This window comes from Talpa occidentalis, unplaced genomic scaffold (assembly GCF_014898055.3).
Source record: "Talpa occidentalis isolate TD23 unplaced genomic scaffold, MPIMG_talOcc4v2.1 talOcc4.6, whole genome shotgun sequence".
Lineage (NCBI taxonomy): Eukaryota > Metazoa > Chordata > Mammalia > Eulipotyphla > Talpidae > Talpa > Talpa occidentalis.
The window spans coordinates 39724587-39747354 of NW_023604972.1; the positions used below are offsets into that span (position 1 = coordinate 39724587).

General features: G+C 36.7%; 1 protein-coding gene across 1 annotated transcript; it reads right to left on the bottom strand.

Moving 5' to 3' along the window:
- Nucleotides 1-1313: 1313 nt before the first annotated feature.
- Nucleotides 1314-19238, bottom strand: LOC119260854 (UDP-glucuronosyltransferase 2B31-like). Its single transcript, XM_037529959.1, has 6 exons — nucleotides 18515-19238; nucleotides 16415-16563; nucleotides 11506-11637; nucleotides 9716-9803; nucleotides 8127-8346; nucleotides 1314-1662 (listed from the first exon to the last, which is right to left on the bottom strand). Exons 1-6 carry the CDS (start codon nucleotides 19236-19238, stop codon nucleotides 1386-1388), a joined length of 1590 nt encoding a protein of 529 aa, XP_037385856.1. The 3' UTR covers nucleotides 1314-1385.
- Nucleotides 19239-22768: the final 3530 nt, after the last annotated feature.

Sequence of the window (22768 nt, forward strand, 5' to 3'; positions counted from 1 at the left end):
CAAATCCCGTAGTGTTTCGCCTATATTTCCTTCTATGTATTTTATGGTTTCAGGTCTTATGTCTAGTTCTTTAATCCATTTTGAGTTGATTTTTGTGTATGGTGTGAGGTAGTGGTCAAGCTTCATTCTTTTGCATGTAGCGACCCAGTTTTCCCAGCACCATTTATTGAACAAACTTTCTTTGCTCCAATGCATAGTCTTTGCTCCTTTGTCAAAGATTAGTTGACCATAAATCTGTGGGTTTATTTCTGGATATTCTATTCGATTCCATTGGTCTGTATGTCTGTTCTTGTTCCAATACCATGCAGTTTTGATGATTATGGCTTTGTAGTATAGTTTGAAGTCTGGAAGTGTGATGCCTCCATTTCCTTCTTTTTTTTTTCAGTAGAGCTTTGGCTAGTTGGGGTTTTTGGTGATTCCATATGAATTTCATCAATAATTGTTCTATTTCTTTGAAGAATGACATTGAAATTTTGATTGGAATAGCATTGAATCTGTATATTGCTTTTGGTAGGATGGCTATTTTAATAATGTTTATTCTTCCAACCCATGAGCAGGGGATGTCTTTCCATTTCTTTGTGTCTTCTTCTATTTCTTTTAACAGTGTTTTATAGTTTTCTTTGTATAGGTCCTTTACCTCTTTGTTAGATTTATTCCCAAATATTTGATTTTTTTTGTTTCGATAATAAAAGGGATGGTTTTTTTGATTTCTTCTTCTTCAGATTTGTTGTTTGTGTATAGGAAGGCTACTGACTTTTGCGAAACTTTATTTATTTATTATTATTTTTTCCTGGTCCCTTATTTGGTTCCCCTATGTTCCTCCTGTAAGTGAAACCATCCGATATTTACCTTTTTCTTCTGATTTATTTCACTGAGTATAATCCCTTCAGCTCCATCCATGTTGCTGCGAATGGCATGAGTTTATATTTTCATTAAATTTTGTTTTATGGGGGGGTGCGAGGGGAGGGGAAAGGAAGGACTAGAGTCAAAATAAGGGGGGAGGTGCAACTGTATGGGGACTATAACCAAAATGAAAATGCATACATTGTGCAAAGATGAAAAAAGATGTAAGAATTATATGAAATAAAATATTTAATAAAAAAATTTTGTTTTATATATTTTACATCATTTTTCATTTTTGTACAATGTAACTCATACATTTTTATATTTCTTTAGTCTTCTCCAGCTATTTTCTCTTTGGAATGACTTATCTCTAACTCTCAATTGGGTAATAAATCTCTCAAAAACAATTTTGGTCTGAGACATGAAATTAGAAGAAAAAAATCAAACGTAACAGGAAAAAGGGACACTTATACTTCAATTCCTTGCAGGAATAAACTAGAGAACCCTGTGTGAGACATACCAGCTTCAGGACTGAGAAGCAACTATTCCCTTTTGTCCTTTCTGGTTTTGACAACCTTCTGGTAACAAAACAGAGAACATTTTGTGATAATATACACAGCAGTTGCCACACAGGCCAGCAGGAACCCGATCACATCCAAGGAGTGGTACTGGACCCAGGTGAGGTCATGGGAGGCTGGCCGCAGGTGCTTGGCTCCCTTATTACGCATGACAAACTCAATCCAGAAGGCCGCTCTATCCAGAGGCTTCATTGGCTGATCATGCTGTATCCTTGATAATTTGATAACATTTTCCTTATACCTGGAGAGAAACACAAATTTATAGATATTGGAAGGAAGCTAATTTGCCTAAGATATCATTACTTAAAAGTTTTTAAAATTCACACATGTGAGTCAAAATAAATGTCATTGCAATGAAGTATTTGTTTTATTGGGTCTTCACAGAAGAGTTTCACTTTAAAATTAGAATATTCAGAATGAGAACTATTTCCAAAAGTGAAAATATCATATAAAGAGGGATAATTAAATCTTTTTATGAAAAAAATATATGAAAATGTCAAAACAAACTTTTAGGTTGATTCTTATTAAGCATTTCTAGAGTTTTATGTGTGCAATGACTCCTCACTGTGTCCCTGTGTTCCTCTCTTTTCTCCCTCTATTGTAATTTCCCATAATGCCATCAGAATGACTTTGAAATAAATGTGCAGTGAGGACACACCCATGCTCAATATTTCCAACTGATTCCTATCACTTTTAGAATTAAATTCAGACATGGCAACATCTTACATTATCAATTTGTCTCATGTATCACTTGCCCAGAATTCCGACTAGACTACAAAGCAATTGTAATCATGACAGTATATTATAATAAAAATAGAGAAACAAAAAATGGCATAGAATTGAGAGCCCAGAAATGAACCCACACCTATTGAAATATTTTATATATGACAAAAGAGCCCCATGAGTGTATGGTGGAGAAAGAAGAATCACTTCAAAAATGGTATTGATAAAACCTTAGAATAAATAGAAGAAAATGTAGACAAAACTCTCTACAACTTTAGCTTCAGTGATGCCTTGGGTATGGAAGCCAAAAACAAGGGAAATATAGCCAAAATAAACAAATGGGCCTCCATCAAACTAAATAGCTTCTACACAGGGAAAGAAATAATCATTAAAATGAAAAGAGACTCCATGACACAACCTGCAGGGGAGGAGGAGGGAGAGGGATCAAAAGGAGGGAGGTAGGAGCACAGGGGACTGTGGTGATGGTGCCCTGGGGGAATTGGTGAAGGAAATTCTGTGGGGACTACACCTGGGGGTGGGGAGGGGGAAGCAAACATTGTTTAAGAATGAGCAATGATGTAAAAAATATATAAATAAAAAGAAAATTAAAAATAAAAACTATACGGTTAAAAAAAAAGAAATGATACTCTATGAATTGGGGAAAATATTTGTCTATAATACATCTGACAAAGGGCTAAAAACCAAGATTGACAAAGACCTCATACAAATCAACAGATGGCAAACAATCCAATCAAAAACGGGCATTTGAGCTAAATAGAAACTTCTCCAAAGAAAACATACATTTGCTCAACAGACACATAAAAAATGTTCACTAACACTTATTATGAAAATGATAATTAAAACCACAATGACATACTACCTCATACCTGGGAGAATAGCCCATATCAAAAACATCAGAAACATTAAGTTATGGCAATGATATGGAAGAAAGGAACTGTTCTACATCTTTGGTGGGGATGCAAAGTGGTCCAGTTAAAGGAAAATTGTATGCAGTTTCTCAAAATATTAAAATTCATTTTCCATATGCTCCATCGATTCTACTCCTAAGTGTCAACATGGAAAATACAAAAACAGAAATCTAAAGTGATACATACATGCCTATGCAGCTATATTTACAATAGCCAAGTTCTAGAAAATTGTATGTTTCCTTTCAAATTAGTTATTTTGAATTAAAAAATCGTTTTTATTAATTAATTTTTTTCTTACATCATTGTAGTCTCCATAGTTCTCCTGCCACCATATCACCCTTGAACCATCACCATATTCCCTGTGTTCAACCTTCCCATGTCCCATGTTTTGCACCCCCTCTGTCCCTCTCCTCTGCTGTATGACTGTTCTACGGTCAGCTTGCTGGTTTTGACTTTCTCTTGACCTTTTGTTTGGTTTCTCTATATTCTACATATTAGTGAGACCATCTGGTATTTATCTTTTTCTTACTGACTGATTTCGGCTAACATAATGAGCTCCATCCATGTTGCCTCAAATGGCATGAGTGTCTTTTGATTGCTGAGTAATATTCTCTTGTATGAATATACCACGACTTTTTGATCCATTTGTCTATTTTGGGGCATTTGTGTTGTTTCCATATCTTGGCTGTTATAAATAGTACTGCAATAAACATAGGAGTGCAGGTTTCCTTTTGAATAGTCTTGTTGTATCGTAGGTAGATTCCTAGGAATGGAATCACTGAATCATATGGTAGATTCATTATTAGTGTTCTGAGGAATCTCCTCCATATCCAATCCAGCATTTGTTGTTTCCATTATTATTATTTTTTTTAATGTGGGCCATTCTTGCTGGAGTGAGGAAGGATCTCTTTGTGCTTTTGATTTGCATTTCCCTGATACCTGGTGATGTTGAACATTTTTTCATATCCTTGTTGACCATTTGCACTTCTTCTTTGGACAAGTGTCTTTTTAGTTCTGCCCATTTTTTGATGGGGTTGTTTGCTTTGATTTGGTTGAGTCATGTAAATTCTTTATAAATCTTTGATTTCAGTTCCTTATGGGTGGTATGGTATGCAAATATTTTCTTCCATTTAGTTGGATATCTCTGTTTTGATTATTATGTCTTTTGCTGCACAGATTTTTTTTTAGTTTAATGTAGTCCCAGCTGTTAATCTTTTCTGTTTGCCTTGCTTCTGGAGAATAATTCTAAAAGATATTTCTGAGGTGTATGTCATGGAGTGTTTTGCCTATGTTTTCTTCTATTTATGTTATGGCGTCAGGTCTTATGTTCAAGTCTTTTCTACATTTTGAGTTGATTTTTGTGCATGGTGTGAAATAGTAGTCTAGTTTCATTGTTTTGCATATGGCAATCCAGCTTTCCCAACATCATTTATTGAAGAAGCTTTCCTTTTTTCAGTGTATATTCTTTGCTCCTTTGTTGTAGATTAGTTGGCATTATATGTGTGGCTTTATTTCTGGGCTTTCAATTCTATTCCATTGGTCTGTGTGTCTGTTTTTGTTCCAGCACCATGCTGTTTTTATTATAATGGCCTTGTAGTATTGTTTGAAGTCTGGGTGTAATGCCCCTTTCAGTTAGAACTTTTGCTATTTGGGGTTTCATGTGGTTCCATATGAATTTCAACAATATTTGTTCTGTTTCTTTGAAGACTGTGATCAAGCTTTTTATTAGAGTTGCATTGAATCTATAAATTGCTTTTGGTAGGATGGTCATTTTTATAATGCTAATTCTTCCAATCCATGAGCAGGGACTATCCTTCCATTTCTTTCTGCTTTCCATTTCTTTCAAAAGTGCTTTGCAGGGCCTCCCCAGTGGCGCAGCGGTTGAGCGCTGGGTTGAGAAGCTGCCTGCGGCCTCTGCGGCACGGGTTCGATCCCCAGCTGCTCCCCGGCCACTGGAGGAGGGTCCCACATGGCGTGCAGACCTCTCCTGCCGCCCGCTGCTCCTCTCAGCAGTGTACTTCGGTCCTTCTGCCTGCTCTGCTCCCCGCTCTGGCTCTGGTGAATTCTCTCACCCTCCCGCGCTTCTGACTGTACCCAGTGCATGTATAGACAAAACAAACAAACAAACAAACAAATAAATAAAAACATGCCTCTATTAAAAAAATACTTAAAAAAATAAAAGTGCTTTGCAGTTTTCCTTGTATAGGTCTTTCATGTATATAGTTAAGGTTATTCCCAGGTATTTACTTTTTTGGGTAAAATTGTAAGTGGATGGTTTCTGAAATTTCTTCCTTTCTTAAGATTTATTTTGATTTATTTATGCATACAAGAACTGGGGTGCAAGCCAGAGGTGCAGTGGGTGGCAGAAGGATTCACCAGAAACAGAGTGGGGAGCAGAATAGGCAGATCAACTGAAATACACTGCTGAGGGGAGCAGCATGCGAGACAGGAGAGGTCTGTTGCACCATGTGGGTCAGGTCCCTGGCTGGGGATCAAACTCATGCCACAGTGGCTGCCAATAACTTAATAGTGCTGAGACTTTAACCCCTGTGCCACCAGGAGGCCTACTTCTTTTAGTTTTTTAATGAAGATGACTCTGAATTCTTTATCCGTCACAGAGAAATTCTACCATGTAAGTGTTGTGTTCTGGAAGCTGATTTTCTTTCTGTGGTGCATTGTTCCTAGGATGGCTGGTTTGATCACTGGTAGTTTTCTTTCTCCTCATTGTTTGCTTTCATGTTTGTTCTTGGGATAGGGCCATGTGGCTGCTAGTGCCCACTGGCATGATTTCTGTGTGCTTTTACCAAGGCGTGTATGGATTTGCTTGGAGCTTGGGCCACTGTGGGTGGTGGATGGAGGTTGGGCAGTTCTCCTGTTGCTCTCCCCTTGGGTATCGCCTACCAAACATCTTCTGATGTCCAGTGGATGGATCTCCATGCTGCTTGGGCTGTTGTGGCAGCTGGGTGGGTTTGGCGGCTGGGTTTCCCATGGCACCTGTTCACCAGACTGCTGCTGCTAGCCAGTTGGACATCCCAGTACTCTTACCTTGGTGTGAATGGATCTGTACACTGTCTGGCCTGCTGTGGGGACAGGGGCTCCTGTGGTTTCTGTCGACCAGACCGCTTGGTGTATCCAAAGGTCCCCGATATAGGGCCTGGCATCACAAGCTCAGCTCTGGCCTTGTCGGCTATTGGGTGCAGCAGGCTGAGTGGGACACACTTCCTGGTGTCACTGAAGCCAGCTGCGGATCCCCAATGCAGGGAGCAGCAACTGTAAGGTTCCAATTGTGGCCTGATCTGCTTGGGGACATGGGCATGTTGAGTGGTGTGGCTGGTGCCTGGCCTTTCAAGTTCTCTCTGCTCCAGAAGTGCTAGAGGCTGGTATTCTGGATCTGGTCAGTAGGTGGCGCCAGAGGGCTGAGTAGGTTACTCTCGAGTTGTGCCGCAGGGAAAAGAAAAAAAAAAAAAAAGGAAGAATGTGTCTGCACCTTTGGAGCTGGTGGCTGGTGCTGAGATCTAAGTTGCTCACCTGAAGATTCCAGCTATGGGATGGGGTACAAGGAGTTTCGGATTATGCTCAAAGATGTTGGCCAGCTTGGGAATGGGCTTCTCCATACAGCCCATGGAGAATGGACTCCTTTTTTTGGCCCCTTTTTGATTCTTGGGCATCCAGGAAAATTGCTCATGTGATATAGCTTGTTCAGAGCTCCGAGGGTTTGCTAAGAGCTTGTTATCAGTCCTTTTTTTTTTTTTAAGTTGTTTTTAGTAGAGAAATTGATCTCAGCCTCTCTATTCTGGCATGTTGTCTGATTTTGAAATTTTTTGATAGATTCCTAGGAATGGATTCACTGTGGTCAAATGGCATATCCATGTTTAATGTTTTGAGGCACTTACATTCTGCTTTCGATGACGGCAGGACTAGTTTGCATTCCCTCCAGTAGTTAGGAGTGTTCCTTTTTCTCTACATCCTTGCCAGCACTTATTTCTGTTTCTTCCCACCCCCTGCCAGCCCAGTATGTCCATTCTGACAGGTGTAAGATGGTATCTCATTGTGCTCTTGATTTGCACTACCTAATAATAAGTAATGGTGAGCCTTTTTGCATGAACCTGGTGGGATTTTAATGTCTCCTTTGGAGAGGTGTCTGTTAAGCCCATTTTTTGATTGGCTTACTTATTTTATTTTTGTAGAGTTTTATGAGTTCTTTGTCTATATTTGAAATCAGTCCTTTGCCTGATGTATGGTATGCAAACATTTTCTCCTACTCAGGAGGCTGTCTTTTCGTTCAAGTTGTGATTTCTTTCACTGTGCAGAAGCCTTTTAGTTTGATGTGTTGCTAGATGTTTATGTTCTTTTTCTCCTTTGTTGTTGGGGATGAATCGCTAAAGTCATCACTGAAGCATATCTCATGAAATGTTTTGTATATATTCTCTTCGTTGTAGTTTACTGTTTTAGACTTTACATCCAAGTCTTCAATCTATTTTGAGTTGATTTCGGTATATGGTGTGAGATTGTGGTCTAGTTTCATTTTCTTGCATGTAGTTGTCCAGTTTCCCCAACACCACTTGTTGAAGAGGATTTCCTTGTTCTGGTGTATAATTTTGACTCCTTTGTCCTAGATTAACTTGCATATATATGTGAGTTTATTTCTGGTCATGCAAATCCATTCTGTTGGTCTGTGTGCTTTTGTTCCTGCACCAGGCTGTATTAAATGTGCCTCTGCTCAAGCAGGGAAAGGGAGGGAGAGGCATAGAGCAGAGAAAAGGTGGGGAAGAGAGCACAGCATGGTAGAGGACTGTAAGCAGTGGGAAAACAATAGTGGTCACACCTGAGGGAAGAAATCCTATATCGTGAAAAAATAAACAAGATTGCTTAAAGCACAACAAAAAAATACATTTAAAAAAAACTAAATGTCTACTTGAAAAATATTTGATCTCTGGTGGTAATATCATACTGATAGTTTCATAATTAATATATAAAAATGTGAAACTCAAATTTATTGGTGACAAAAGGACCGGTGTATAAATACTATTCATTAAAAAATTGTGATACTCACGAAGGGTCGTTAATGACTTTCTTCAATGCGTTGAGCAAGTCTGTACTTGACAGTTTGTCAAAGTCCACTCTGACAGCTGCCCCCTTTGCTATCATATGAGCAATATTATCAGGTTGATCTGCAAACAGGGGAATGCCCACCATCGGGACACCATGGTAGATCGCCTCATAGATGCCATTGGTTCCACCATGGGTTATGAAGGCTTTGGTTTTAGGATGACCTAAAATTGAGCACAGATTTCAGAATATTATTAACTACAAGTCTGAGAGATAAAGTGAGATTATGGTAATATATGGCACTGAAAGTTTCATGATAGTGTAGATAACAGATTACATATAAAATTCATGAAGGTTTTCAGATCTCAGAGTAAGAAGCTTTTTCACCTTTCAGAGAAGTAAATTAGCAATGTTGTATGATTGTGGGTGAACAAATTTGGCATTGAACACATTCATAAGAACAACGGGGATTAAAAAAATTGCCTGTGAGAAATAAAGAACTAAAGATGACATATTAGGACATAGTCCATGAAACAAAGAGTGAAATCACTAGTTCAAATATGCAGACATCAAGTTTGCAGGAAGTTTGACTCTGGTGACACTGGAGTCATCAGAAGAAAAGATGACAATGAGATATTTTAATGCTATGGTTATTTCCTATAAAAATTAGAGAATTTTTAAAATCTAATTTCCTTTAGAGTCACTGGTAATAAAAGAGGTACTATTGTTTTTCATTGTCACTTAATACTGGTATAGAAGGGAAAAGGTAGAAATAAGGTGGGAGAACTAGGCGGCGGATAATCCAGGTGAAAAACATACTCGTTTCCAGTGGTAATGAGGGGAGGGAGGAAGGCAGGGGTAGAAAAGGATGGGGGTGTGTTGGTGGGGGTGAGTGAAGCATGTGCATATAAGCAGGTGGGAGAATCTATCCCCCAAATTGTACGAAGTGTAAACAGCTGACAAATTACTAAAATTTGAGTGAAAAAATGAATAATCCAGGGTCTCCCCTGGTGGCGCAGCAGTTGATCACTGGGCTGTGAAGCTGCCTGCAGCCTCTGCAGCACCGGTTCGATCCCCGGCCGCCGGCGAGGGTCACACATGGCGCTCAGACCTCTCCTGCCTGGCCCGCTGCTCTCCTAGCAGTGTATTTTGTCGGTCTGCCTGTTCTGTTCCCTGCTCTGGCTCTGGTAAACTCTCTCACCCTCCTGCACTTCTGACGATACCCAGTGCTTGTATAAATAAATGAATAAATATTAAAAAAAGAAAAGGAAAAAAAATGAATAATCCTCATAGTTTTTATAAAATTCTCTCTGAGAATTACACTTGAAATAAAGATATTTTGATTATGGCCATAAGAAATGAATTTTATGTTTGAAATGAAATTTATTTTTATCATAAATGAAATTTATGTTAATCATAAATTTCCAAAAGTTAGATCTTATTGTTTTCCACGTAAGACTGCAATATAAAAATAAAGCACTTAAATTTTATATTCATGTTATGCAATAACAATGTTCCATTATTTCTTTCCTTGTGAAAAAGCACTCTGCTTGTAGCTACCCTTATTTCAGTGTTTGCTTTCCAGAGTCTTACCAAGAAGGTCATTCTGAGGGATCCACTTATACAGTCGTGTATTTGCCCCTAAGGTATCTGGCCTCTTGCCATCAAATCTCCATAGAACCTGTTAAGGTAAAGAAAATATCTTATTTCAGTAGTTGGATTTCAATATTAGAGCATGTTTGAATTCTGCACAAATAAGGAATAATCTAGTTAGGTGCATTTCTCAAGGTATGCAATAGGAAAAGAGGCATTAAATATGAGTATACTATTAAAACTGGAATAATAGATAGACCACATTGGCATTAATATTCATTCAAGAATGGATACAATCATGATGTTTCACACATTGTGGTGTCTGTATTAGACAAATATTTGTCTATATTGGATCAATTCAAGTATTTCAGAGATATTTAGTCAGTATAATTTTAGGGCAGAAAGAACAGGACATTGCTACAATCTTCACACTTACTTGTTTTTATCTATTTATTATATAATTGTCATCTTCCAGTGTGGCATTTCAGTATTTCTTTCTTCTGTGTGTCACAGAATGACGTTTACTTATGTCTACTTGTTCCATAATTTATTTTATGGCACTTTACATCTTTTTATATGCAAAAGGCTAATTTATCCACTCTACTTATTCAGAGAACTAAATAATTCCGTGTATTACAAATTTTCTCTGGTAGAAAATACAGTAACTTATTTTTGGTACCGATAATAGGAAAAATTTCAAGAGGTAATATTTCACTCTAACTTAGAGTGTTATTTCTGCTTTCAGTTTGGAAATTCTTAAATGGAGAAAAGAGGAGCCTGCTGGCTATATTAAATAACAGCAGAGATGGTGAAATAAACCAAAATTGTGAAATATTAATTTTTTTTTTTTTACTGGTTGTTAATATATCAGTGAGGACTACATGGCATCAACAACATTGATTAACATGAGACCTATAACTCAGGATTTCCACCGCTATTAACAGTGATTCTGATTTTGGAATTCCCCAGCCAAACTCTTAACTTGCATTATACTTTACAAGTGTTTTACATAGTTTTGCTATGCATTTTTAAAGCAACTTCTGATTCTGGCAAAAATTTAGCTCAGGCGCTAAGTAGAAGCTGTTCCAGTAGAAAACTAACAATACTCCACAAAGACACAGAGAATGAGGTGTGTTCTATAAAATGGAAAGGAAATTACTTGTATGTCTCACGAGTAGAGGTACCATTTTTCCTGCCCAGGTGATGTAGGGTTCACCTTATAATATCCTCTTCTTCATATTCTTAGTCACTGTGTCTGGCTAGAGTATATGTGGAAATAGCTTGTGAAGCCTGGCCATTGTTCATCTGAATAGTGCCATGACCAGTACCCCAAACAGGCTAGTTCCAAAAGTTTTAGGGGAAAGATGCCTGAATTACTGAGAAGCCCAAATTGCATGATGCCTTCAAACTTTATTGCTTTTCTGCTTCAGGTTGCAGTTAAAATTTAATCCTTTCTGATAACATCGGTTATGTACCCTGCACTCAGAATTCTTGCAAAAGTAACAAATGACAGTGTAGAATTTCTGTTTCCAATATCTTCACACAATACCATTATAATAGCAAATCTTCACTCTGTGCCTCTTACCTACATTTAATTTCAACCCTAACAGTAATGCCACATGAAACATACTTCTTACTGTGTTAACACCTGCCATGTATATTTTGGTTTGAGCTTATGTCAGCAAGAAAGCAGAGTTATCTTCATAATTTACCATTCATGCATAAATCCACATCCACTGCAGAGTTAATGGTCACATTTAGTTGTCCAATATTAAGATACTTTATCTAACCTTTTGTGGAATCTGGGATAGGGCCGATGCAATTGCATTCGCTCTTTCTTCTGGCATGTTACTGACCATTGAGCCCAGAGTAAACACCACAATACCATTTTCTCCAGAGCTCTGTGCAAACTCTTCCATTTCCTGTGAAGGAAAAATTTGCTGCATCACAAAAGAGCAACAGCACAGCAACCGTACTAGAAGGATTGCTCAAATAGCTAAGGAGAGACCATCATGGACTTTAGAAATTACTAGAACAGTGCCTTTTACAAAAAGTGGCAAAGTATATATAACATAACATTTACTTTTTGATAATATCTAAGATTTTAGTTTAGTGGTGTAAGTATCTTCCCATGGTTGTACAATCTGCAGACATTTTTCCTCTTGCAAAACTGAAATTCTCTAGGCATTACATAATAGATCTCCCTTTGACCCTTTACCAGCCACTGGTAACCATCACTGTACTCTTTTTCTATGGATTTGCTTCCTCTAGAGTTCATATAATTGGAATCATTTAAGTAATTGTCATATTTTAAATGGCCCATTTCACTCAGCATTGTATGCTCAAAGTTCATAGAACCTTGTGTGTGAACAGCATTATGTTTGTTGACTCAGGTCTTTGTATACTTGGGTTGTTTCCACTGCTGTGAATAGAGTTGCTATGAGGATGGATATGCAGCAAACTAATTGAGATCTTGCTTTGAATTAAGTACTTTGATGTATACCCAAATGTGGCGTTGCTGGGCCATATGGTAGTTCTATTTTCAGTTTGGAGGAACCCTCACTTGTTATTACTAGTACGAGTAATTTATGAGGGGCAGCACACAGCAGTGAAGAGGATAAGCTGTTAGACAATATAGACCCAGGCTCTTCATTCACACCATTAGAATTGCTAATGTAGATTCTGGAAAGAAGACACACAGCAAGATATTAACTCTGTAATTCCTTATCAATATCAGTGAACTAATCACTTGTATTTATTCTAAATTCATTTCCTAGGGAATTAGTTTATTTGGCTTTTTGATATTTTATTTCCCTATATGAGCAATAAGAATGTTAATTATATGCATGACTGTATATGTCTTTCTGTCCTATATCCCTTCAATATTTTCCATAAATTTTGTCATATTTTCCCCAATACTGCACCACAATAATTTATTTTCTTTTTTTTGTTTTTTGTTTAAAGATTTATTTGTTTATTTATTTATACAAGAACCGGGGTACAGGCCAGATGCGCGGGAGGGTGAGAGGATTCACCAGAGCCAGAGGGGGGAACAGAACAGGCAGACTGATGAAGTACACTGCTGAGGGGAGCAGCAGGCATGACAGGAGAGGTCTGCTACACCATGTGGGACCCTCGCTGGCCACCCAGGATTGAACCATCGCTGCAGAGGCTCCTGACAGCTTCACAGTGCGCCACTCAATCCCCTGTGCTATGAGGGGAGGCCCCTAAATAATTTCTTAATGTTTGACCATTAGTCACTGCAAATATTCAGAACTCTGGTTTTCTAAGAAATAATCGTTGAGAGTCTTGTGTATCATCCAGAATGATATATGTAAAGTTATCATCCAAGTGTCTGTATTAACCAGTCTTTTTTACTTATAACACCTTTACTCTGAATTCATATTGTAAAGTTGATGTGTCATTAGAATGTGTGGTGTGTAACTAGATGTAGGTAACTCTCCTCATTCCACTGGAAGTACATTAATGACAGTGTGAGAGTTATAGAAAGTATGAAAAAAAGAAGGGAATGGAGTTATCACACGTCAGGACTTCAAACTATACTACAAAGCCATAATCATCAAAAATGCATGGTATTGGAACAAGAACAGACACACAGACCAATGGAATCAAATAGAAAATCCAGAAATAAACCCACAGATTTATGGTCAACTAATCTTTGACAAAGGAGCAAAGAATATGCATTGGAGCAAAGAAAGTTTGTTCAATAAATGGTGCTGGGAAAACTGGGTCGCTACATGCAAAAGAATGAAGCTTGACCACTACCTCACACCATACACAAAAACCAACTCAAAATGGATTAAAGAACTAGACATAAGACCTGAAACCATAAAATATATAGAAGGAAATATAGGCAAAACACTACGTGATATGCACATCAAAGACATCTTTACAGACACATCACCCAAAGCAGTGATAGTAAGGCAAAGATACACAGCTGGGACTACATCAAATTAAAGAATTTCTGCACAGCAAAAGAGACAATAACCAAAACAAAGAGAAACCCCACCGACTGGGAGAACATTTTTGCACACAAACTAACATTAAAGGACTGATCACAAAAATCTGCAAAGAGCTGATGACACTCAACAAAAACAAAGAAAATAATCCAGTCAAAAAATGGGCAGAAGTGCTAAAAAGAAACTTCACCCAAGAGGAAATGCAAATGGCCAACAGGCATATGAAAAAATGTTCAACATCACTTGTCATCAGGGAAATGCAAATCAAAACTACAATGAGACACCATCTTACACCAGTGAGAATGGCACATATTAAAAAATCTAGCAACAACAAATGTTGGCGAGGTTGTGGAGAAAAAGGAACTCTTCTGCACTGTTGGTGGGAGTGCAAACTGGTCCAACCACTACGGAGAGCTGTGTGGAGATTTCTTGACCTACTAAACATAGAGCTTCCATATGATCCAGCAATTCCACTCCTAGGTATTTACCCAAATGACACAGAAACAGTAATTTCAAAGGGTACCTGCACCCCTATGTTTATAGCAGCACTATTTACAAAGCTAAGCTATGGAAACAACCCAAATGCTCAAAAAAGATGACTGGATCAAGAAGATGTGGTACATATACACCATGTAATATTACTCAGCAGTCAAAAAAGATAAACACATGCAGTTTGCAGCAACATGGATGGAGCTAGAAGGGATCATGCTCAGCGAAATAAGTCAGAAAAAGAAAATACCGGATGGTCTCACTCATAGCAGGAATTTAGAAAACTTAAATAGGAGATCAGGAAAAAGACTAATCAATACAAAGTAAAAATCAAAATCAAGAAGCAACTATAAACCAGAGACACACTACGGTGGAGGGGAGGAGGGATGGAGGGGATAGGAAGGACTAGTGTCGAAGTAAGGGGGGGTGCAATTGTATGGGGAATATAACCAAAATGAAAATGCATACATTGTGCAAAGATGAAAAAAGATGTAAGAATTATATAAAATAAAATATTTAAATGAAAAAATAGTAAATTTCAAGAAGAAAAAAAAAACAAACAGAGACACACTACTGGGGGGCGGTGGGGAAAGGAAGGACTAGAGTCAAAATAAGGGGGGGTGCACTTGTATGGGGAATATAACCAAAATGAAAATGCATACATTGTGCAAAGATGAAAAAAGATGTAAGAATTATATAAAATAAGGTATTTAAATTAATAAATTAATAATATTAATTTTATATATTAAATTAATAATAAAAAATAATATAAAAAAGAACAAGGGGGAAAGGAAATAACTAATGGTGTGAGAAAATGGACAGCAATATGCAGAAGAATGAATCCACGCCAATATCTTAGGCCATATACAAAATTTCATTCAAGATAGTAAATATATAAGAAATGAAACCATATGATACATAGAAAACAAACAAATTATAATCTCTCTGACATTGACCTCAGTGATGTCTTTATGGATTTGTCTCCTATAACAAAGGACTCAAAAAAGAATATTAACAAATGGACTATATAGATCTAAAATCTTCTATGGCAAAATGAAAAAGAAAACCATTATTATATTCAAGCTATTTGTAAACTATATATCAGACAAGGGATTGATGTCTAAACATAACTGACTCAAACAAAAAAAAGGACACAACTTGATTAAAAAAGGACAGCAAATTGAGTGTCTCCTATGTGGAAGAATCCTTACTGAATTTTGCAAAAAAAAAACAAACCATGAATGGCACCTTTCTAAGCTTAAGGAGGTCTCAATTTGAAGGAGGAGGTAACATATTCCTATGTAAGTATCAAGTAAGAGTCAGTTTAACAAAGATAAAACTTGCAATTACAGATGTTCTTTAATCAGCATTCATGAATGGGCTGGAGTGCATACACACACACACACACACACACACAAATTCTCATTTGTGAAGTGATGAATGTGTTAATTAGCACATAAGGGAAACCTCTTACAATATATATGTAAGCTAAGTAATAACGGTTTATACTTTAAAAGTCTTACAGTTTTACATATCCTTCATACCACAATAAAGTTAAAAAAATGAAGTTTTGTTGAAGGAAAATTATACATCAGGCTCTAGAGCGTATGAAAGATTCTTTACATAGTTAATATTTGTAATTCAATTTGGTGAGAGTATAAGCCTTGAATATTATCGTCATTTTATGTTGCTACCCAAGCAAACAGGATGTCGAAAAGTTCATAAAATTATTTCGTAAAGGATTGTTTTTAAATTTTGCCTGAAATGATATCAATTTAGAATGTATTAGCTTTTGTTTTCCTTCATAAAGAATATCATCTTTACGCTAACATATTTCTTTTTCATTTTTATACTAAGGGCAGTTTTCAGATACTAGATGGTAGAAATTATCCAGTGTTGAACAAAAATGCAGAATTGATGGTCTTTCTTATATATGCAGTGTGCCTTTTCTCTGTGCTTATTTTGTCAGCCATCGTTCTGTAAGTCTTGGACAAGATTTTGTACAGACTTGTGGTGTGGCAAGAAAGACCTGTTTAGTAGGTGCTCTAAGATGTCAAACTCTTGAATATCAAATGAGCAGTTGCTACAGTGACAGCGGGAAACAAATGGGGTTGGCTGCAAATATTGTTGGGATGGAAATTTTTCTTTTTTAGGAGTGATGTTCCTTGTAATATCAAATATTAGTGAAGAGCTTCAAAGCAAGAAAAAGCAAAACAGTGTACCAGGTTACCTTAGGCAGGGGTTTGGCAGGTTTGCAGTGGAGTCCTCCAACAAACTCAAAATTTGGTAAGAATGGGCGAGGAAACTCAAAATCCCAGTAGGTTCGAATGAGCCACATTTCAGCTTTCCCCATGGTCTCAGCTAATGTAGTGGGTCTCCCTGGAAGGGAAATAAACAAAGGTAAAGGAAATGAGTATATTTTAATTTAAATACCTGGTAAGTTTCTTAAAGGGGCTTGGAATGGTGTAGACAAAGACGTAAAACTGTTTGTGGTCTGATAATACCAGTATATGTACCATGTGTGTAGTATAGGAAAGCTACATATGATAAAAATTTAATATATAAAAATGTACTTGTTATGCCTATGTAAATATGTATAGATTACATATACGCTTACGATACTTTTGTGCAAAATAAATGAACACTATTATTTTATATGTATTCTATTTAACAAACTTATATAAGGTCAATTAAATGGTCAAGGGCCTAGAAAGTCTGTGCCCCTGAATGTGTCCATCAGCAAGTACAGGATTTCACAGGGGCCTTACTTCTCCCAGAGGAATTCAGGTTGCTTCACCCTCTGGCAAGACTGAGTGGATGTCCTTCCAAAGACATACAGAGAGTTATGAACCTTTTTATGCATTTCTCAAATACACTGTCAAAGTGTATATGTTGATATATCAGGACCATTTTTGGTGCACTCTTTTTGGGATTTTTGTTTCTGGATAAATGGATTTTGTTGTTGGAACAATTTGTATGTCAACACTTTTATCTCTCATATTACATTAGCACATTCATGAGCACAAATGATTACTCAACCTAAATAAACATGGAATTAAGCTTGCAGTTGTTTAATTTGTAAAGCTGCATATGTAGCAGAGGTAAAATGTACTTTATTATTTGAGCTCCATCGATTAACAAATGGAACCACTTTTCCTTGTAAGTTGAGTTTCTACAGTTAGAAACATTTTTCCTTGAATCAGTTTTCCTTATTAAGCTGTTCATTTTGATTTATTGTACTTACTACTGTATTTGGCTCATGTTAGAATTTTAATGACATTTTTCAAAGAATTAATGATAACAGCAAATCAAAACTGGAAATTTTTAAGATATATGGAAAAATAAGTGGTGATCTTAATTTTGTTCACTGTCTCTTTGATGAGAAGCACAGTTCTCAAAAAGGCTAGAAACTTCTATCTCCATGTCACAGCCAGATTTTAAGCTTTCGATGGGATGATTTGTAAGCACTTAGAATGTGTAGTAATTGCAAAAATTCAAATTATAGGCCTGAGTTTTTGATAGTGCCACTATTTCTTTATTGTTAAAAACAGTTCTCCAGAATATATGGGAAAAGAGCTGATTTTTCATATAAATAGACTGAGAAAAAAATCAGAAGAAACAGTCTCTTCTATACTCCATGGAATGCTTGCCAGAAACATGTAACATCTACTGTCTGTTTTGATTAGTTAATAAAATTTCTAATGTCTTTCTCTATGATGAATAATAGTGTATTTCATGAATATGTAGGATAAAAAGGTACAACATAGAGGATTTTTATTAGTAGTGAAACTACTTTGTATTTTATAATAAAGGTCAATACATATTATTAGAAGTTGTCAAAATCCATAGTATGTACAACACCATTACAGAGGAAGGTGAAGTTTAAATGATGTGGTGTATAGGATTATCAGCTGTAAAAGTGAACCACTTCTCTTGAAATGTTGATAATGGGGAACTACTCATCAATGTATGCAGAGATTATATGCAAAAAGTGCAATCAATATTGCTGTGGACTTAAAAATTCTGTTTAAAATGAGCAAGGTTTCAAAGCGATAAGCAAGACTGGATATGATATGGCAAGAAATACTCAGTATTTAGTTTGAGTTTCTTGAATCCCTTAGGTGTCTTACAATAATCATGGAACACAGGGTTCCAATTTATCCTGTAATATAAACTTTTCCATAATAGTTTTGAGATTGAGTGATCATTCTTATTAACAATCATCACTTACTCATAATGGACAAATCCCTTTGACCATATAATTATAAAAATTACCTTCCAAGATACTGGAAGGTAAGACATAACTCTACCAACTAAAAACATGACTTACCCAGTATTTCACTGTAAAACTCATTCCACTTCCTGTGATTTATTGTTTGGAACCAAAAGTCAAAGTAGAGCACATATATCACATTTTTTACCCTTTCCATGAATGTCATTTGATCACTTAATTCTGACAAAACAACAGGTGCATAGGAAGGTGGGATTGGAAGTTTTCCAACATGCTTTTCAAATTCATATCCAGGTGTGAAGCGTAGAGTGTACACAAAAGGTACTCTAAGCATCTCTGCCAGCAGATCACCACAGGGTCCAATGGCATCTGCAAGAATGAGATCAAATCTTGATTCTTGGAGTTTTTTCATTAGTTTCTTGTTCTTGACTGCATCTGCACAAAACTGTTGAATAACATCAAAATAACTCCAAAGGATATTTTGTACTTTTGCAAAGTATGACCAAAAGGAGTCTTTAGGCAGATCATATGTCCAAGCATCCAGTATAGCTTTGAAAGCACTTTCAAAATCATTTTTAGAGATAGATGTAGGATAAATCTCAAATTTAATGGCAGATGGTTGGTTGGGATCAATAAGAATGGAAGCTGAAGATGTCAGAACAACCACTTCGTGACCTCTCTCAACAAGTTCATCCAGGATTGTTTTTATATTCATCCAATGGCTGTATTCAGTGGGCCACACCAGCACCTTTCCACAACTCCCAGAGCTAACGTTACAAGCCAGTTGAAGCAGCAGGAGAGCTGAAGTCCATTTCATAGACATCCTGGTGAAATGTGAAGCTGCTTTTAAAATTGTTTTCTCCTTTTGGAGTTGCTCACATTTATATGCTGGAGAAATCAACCAGAAAGTTAAACTATAACTGCCACACTCAAAGTCATCATATGTTAACAATCAGGCTATTGGAGTGGCATGTGAACAAAGCAAAAGCACATGACCTTGTTTGTAGACAAATAGGTCCAATTTCTCTAGTTAATGACCTTATAAGTGTAAATCACCTAAAATACACAATATATTTTAGAAGCGTATCAAGAACAATGGAAAGGGGGTGATGACTGGCTGCCTTCTGCTGCCAGAAGAAATAAAGAGAAAACTCTTGTGCAACCAGTTCCAATTGACTTGGAATCGTTGTTTAAGAGATAGTTTTGTTTGGTTTTATAAAAGCTTTCTTAATATTTAATTCTAATACCACTTATTTGCTGATTTAAAATGTAGAATTCAGTCCTTTGTAGTATATGCAGAGAATTTTGCAGCTTCCATGATATTAAATTCAGAGAATTTTATCATTCCCAAAAGAAGCCTTTATGCCTTGGCTGGATCTGCCTAATTTCTGTGTCTCTCCTATTCTAGCCAAGAATCATGTGGTTTTGTCTCTATAGATTTGTGTCATCTGAACAATTTCTCTAAATGGTATCACGCAGGGCCTCCCTGGTGGCGCAGGCGTTGAGCGCCACACTGTGAAGCAGTCCGCAGCCTCTGCAGTGTGTGTTGGATCCCGCCCGCCAACGAGGGTCCCACGTGGCGAGGCAGACTCCTCCTGTGTCGCCCGCTGCTCCCCTCAGCAGTGTATGTCTTCAGTCTGCCTGTTCTATTCCTGCTCTGTGTCCGGTGAATCCTCTCACCCTCCCGTGCATCTGGCCTGTACCCAGGTTCTTGTATAAAAATAAATAATCTAAAAAAAACCCAAAAACATTAAATGGAATCATACAATATATGTTCTTTTGACAAGATAACCTATTAGCTTGGATCATATACAATGTTGCAACTCAATGTTACCTAAAAATAAACAAACAAATAAATAAATGTCTGTCATGAAATTTCAGAGAATATTAGCTTTTTTTGGTGCTTCTTAACAGTTGCTTTCACATTGAAATTTAGTTATCCATAAATACTTGTTAAGAGGAGAGGCAATGTAGGGTAAATTTATTATAAATGAAACATTTATAATGATATAACCATTTATTTATTTAAATTACCTTGTAGTTTTTATTACTAAGTTGTAATACTTCTTTATTTGTCCTAGATAGAAGTTCCTTAACGGGGCATCCCCTGGTGGCCCAGGCGGTTGAGCACCACACTGTGAAGCTGCCCACAGCCTCTGCAGTGGTGGTTCCATCCCGCCCTGCCGCGATGGTCCCACATGGTGCAGCAGACCACTCCTGTCTCACCGCTGCTCCCCTCAACAGTGTATTTCGTCAGTCTGCCTGTTCTGTTCCCTGCCCTGTCTCTGGTGAATCCTCTACCCTCCTGCATATCTGGCCTGTACCCCATTCTTGTATAAATAAATAAATACAATCTTTAAAAAAAGTTCTTTAATGATTTCTATTTGTGGGTTTTCTTCACTTTCTTGGTGTGTTTTATTTTCATTTGTAAGAAAGCTTTGCCTCTCAATGTCACTAGCGTTGCTAAAACTTTCTTAAGGGAACTTTATCATTTCAGCTGACACAGTTACGTACTTTATCCATTTTTTAGTTAGTTTTTTTAGGTATGGTTGAACAGCAGTGTTCAAAATTGTTCTTGCCTATGGATATCCAGGTGTCTCCTAGCACCATTTCTTGCAAAGACTATGCTTTTCCTACTGAATTGCTTTGTACTCTTGTCAAAAAAAAAAAATAAAAAAAAGGAATCCATTGATCATAAGACTGATTTCTAGACTCTAATAGTATTTAAAATTGATCTGTATGTATTTACACATTTTGTTCCCACCAATTACATTCATTGATTTGAAGTTGGTTTACAACATTGAATTCATTTAGGGGCTATTGATTCAAGCATCCTCAAATAGATGTTTTCACACCATTCCCTCCACCATAGACCCAACAATCCTGTTGATATAACATGTTATATTGGACTCCCTACCTTCCAGTTTCCCATCCCTCCATACTCCCTTTCTGGTTGTTTCAGTTTTGCAGTCAGATGGCAAGAGTTTGTTATTGGCTTTGTTTTGTGTTATCCTTCTTTTCATTTCCGTATGTTACACTTATAAATGAAATCATCTGTACTTGTCTTTCTCCTGAATCATTTTACTTAGGATTAGGATTATCCTGCTTAGTTCCATTCAAATTGTCACAAATGGCAAAAAATCATTTTGTAATAGCTGATTCAAATTCCATTGTTTAAGGAAAAGTGGACAAAACTCTCAAGGACATGGCTTCAGAGATGTTTTGGGGGATTTGTCTACAAAGTCAGGGAAAACAAAGCAAATGTGAAAGAAGGAATTACATCAAACTAAAAGTAACAGAAACTATCATTAAAACAAAATGATACCATACTCAAAGGGAGAAAATATTTGCATGCCATATATCTGAAAAAGGACTAATATTCCAAAGTATGTAAACCACTCCTCCAACTCAATAAAGAGAAAACAATTAACCCAATCCCAAAAAGGGCAGACAGAGAGTTAACTTGCCATTTCTCCAAAGAAGACACAGAAATAGTTAACAGATACATGAAAAATGCTCTTCATTGTTATCATCAGGGAAATGAAAATTGAAATCACACTAGGATACCATCTCACACTTGTGAGAGTGGTCCATAAAAAAATACCAGAAACAACAAGTGAGGAAGAGGATGTGAATTAAAAAAAAAAAAAAAAGTAACTCTCATATACAGTAGGTGGAGATGTAGACAGATCCACCACCTATGGAAAACAACGTAGAGGTTTCTCATTGTATTAAAGTAAGATCTGGTGGTTTCACTACCAGGTAAACTCTTTTCATAGATAGATAGGTAATGATAAAATGCCCTTAAGAAAGATTTAGTAAATCCCAGTGACATTGAGAGGCAAAGCTTTCTTACAAATAACAACAAAGCCTATGGACATTTTACTAATATTGATATTCCATTCCTTGAGCATAGAATCCTACCATTTTGGGTGCCTTATTTCCCTTTCATCAATTCCTTTGAGTTCTTAGTATGCATTTACTTTACTCTGTTAAACTTTTTCTCTCATATTTTATTCTTTTTTGATGGAGCCGCAAGTGAAACTGCTTTGTTAATTTTTCTTTCTGATTGTTTGTTATTTTTGTGTAGAAACAACAAAATTTTGTATGTTGGTTTTGTCTCAGGCAACTTCACGGAATTCATTAATATTTTCTAAAAGGTTTTTCTATGAATCAGATCATGTTATCTAAAAATCATGACAGATTTACTTCCCCCTTCCAACTTGAATGACTTTGCATTTTTTCCTTGCCTCAATGCTCTGGTTGTGACTTGTAATAACACGTTGAATAAAAGTGGCAAGAGAGCATTCTTTTATTGTTTTTCTTCTTAAAAGAAGTTTTCAGTTTTTCACT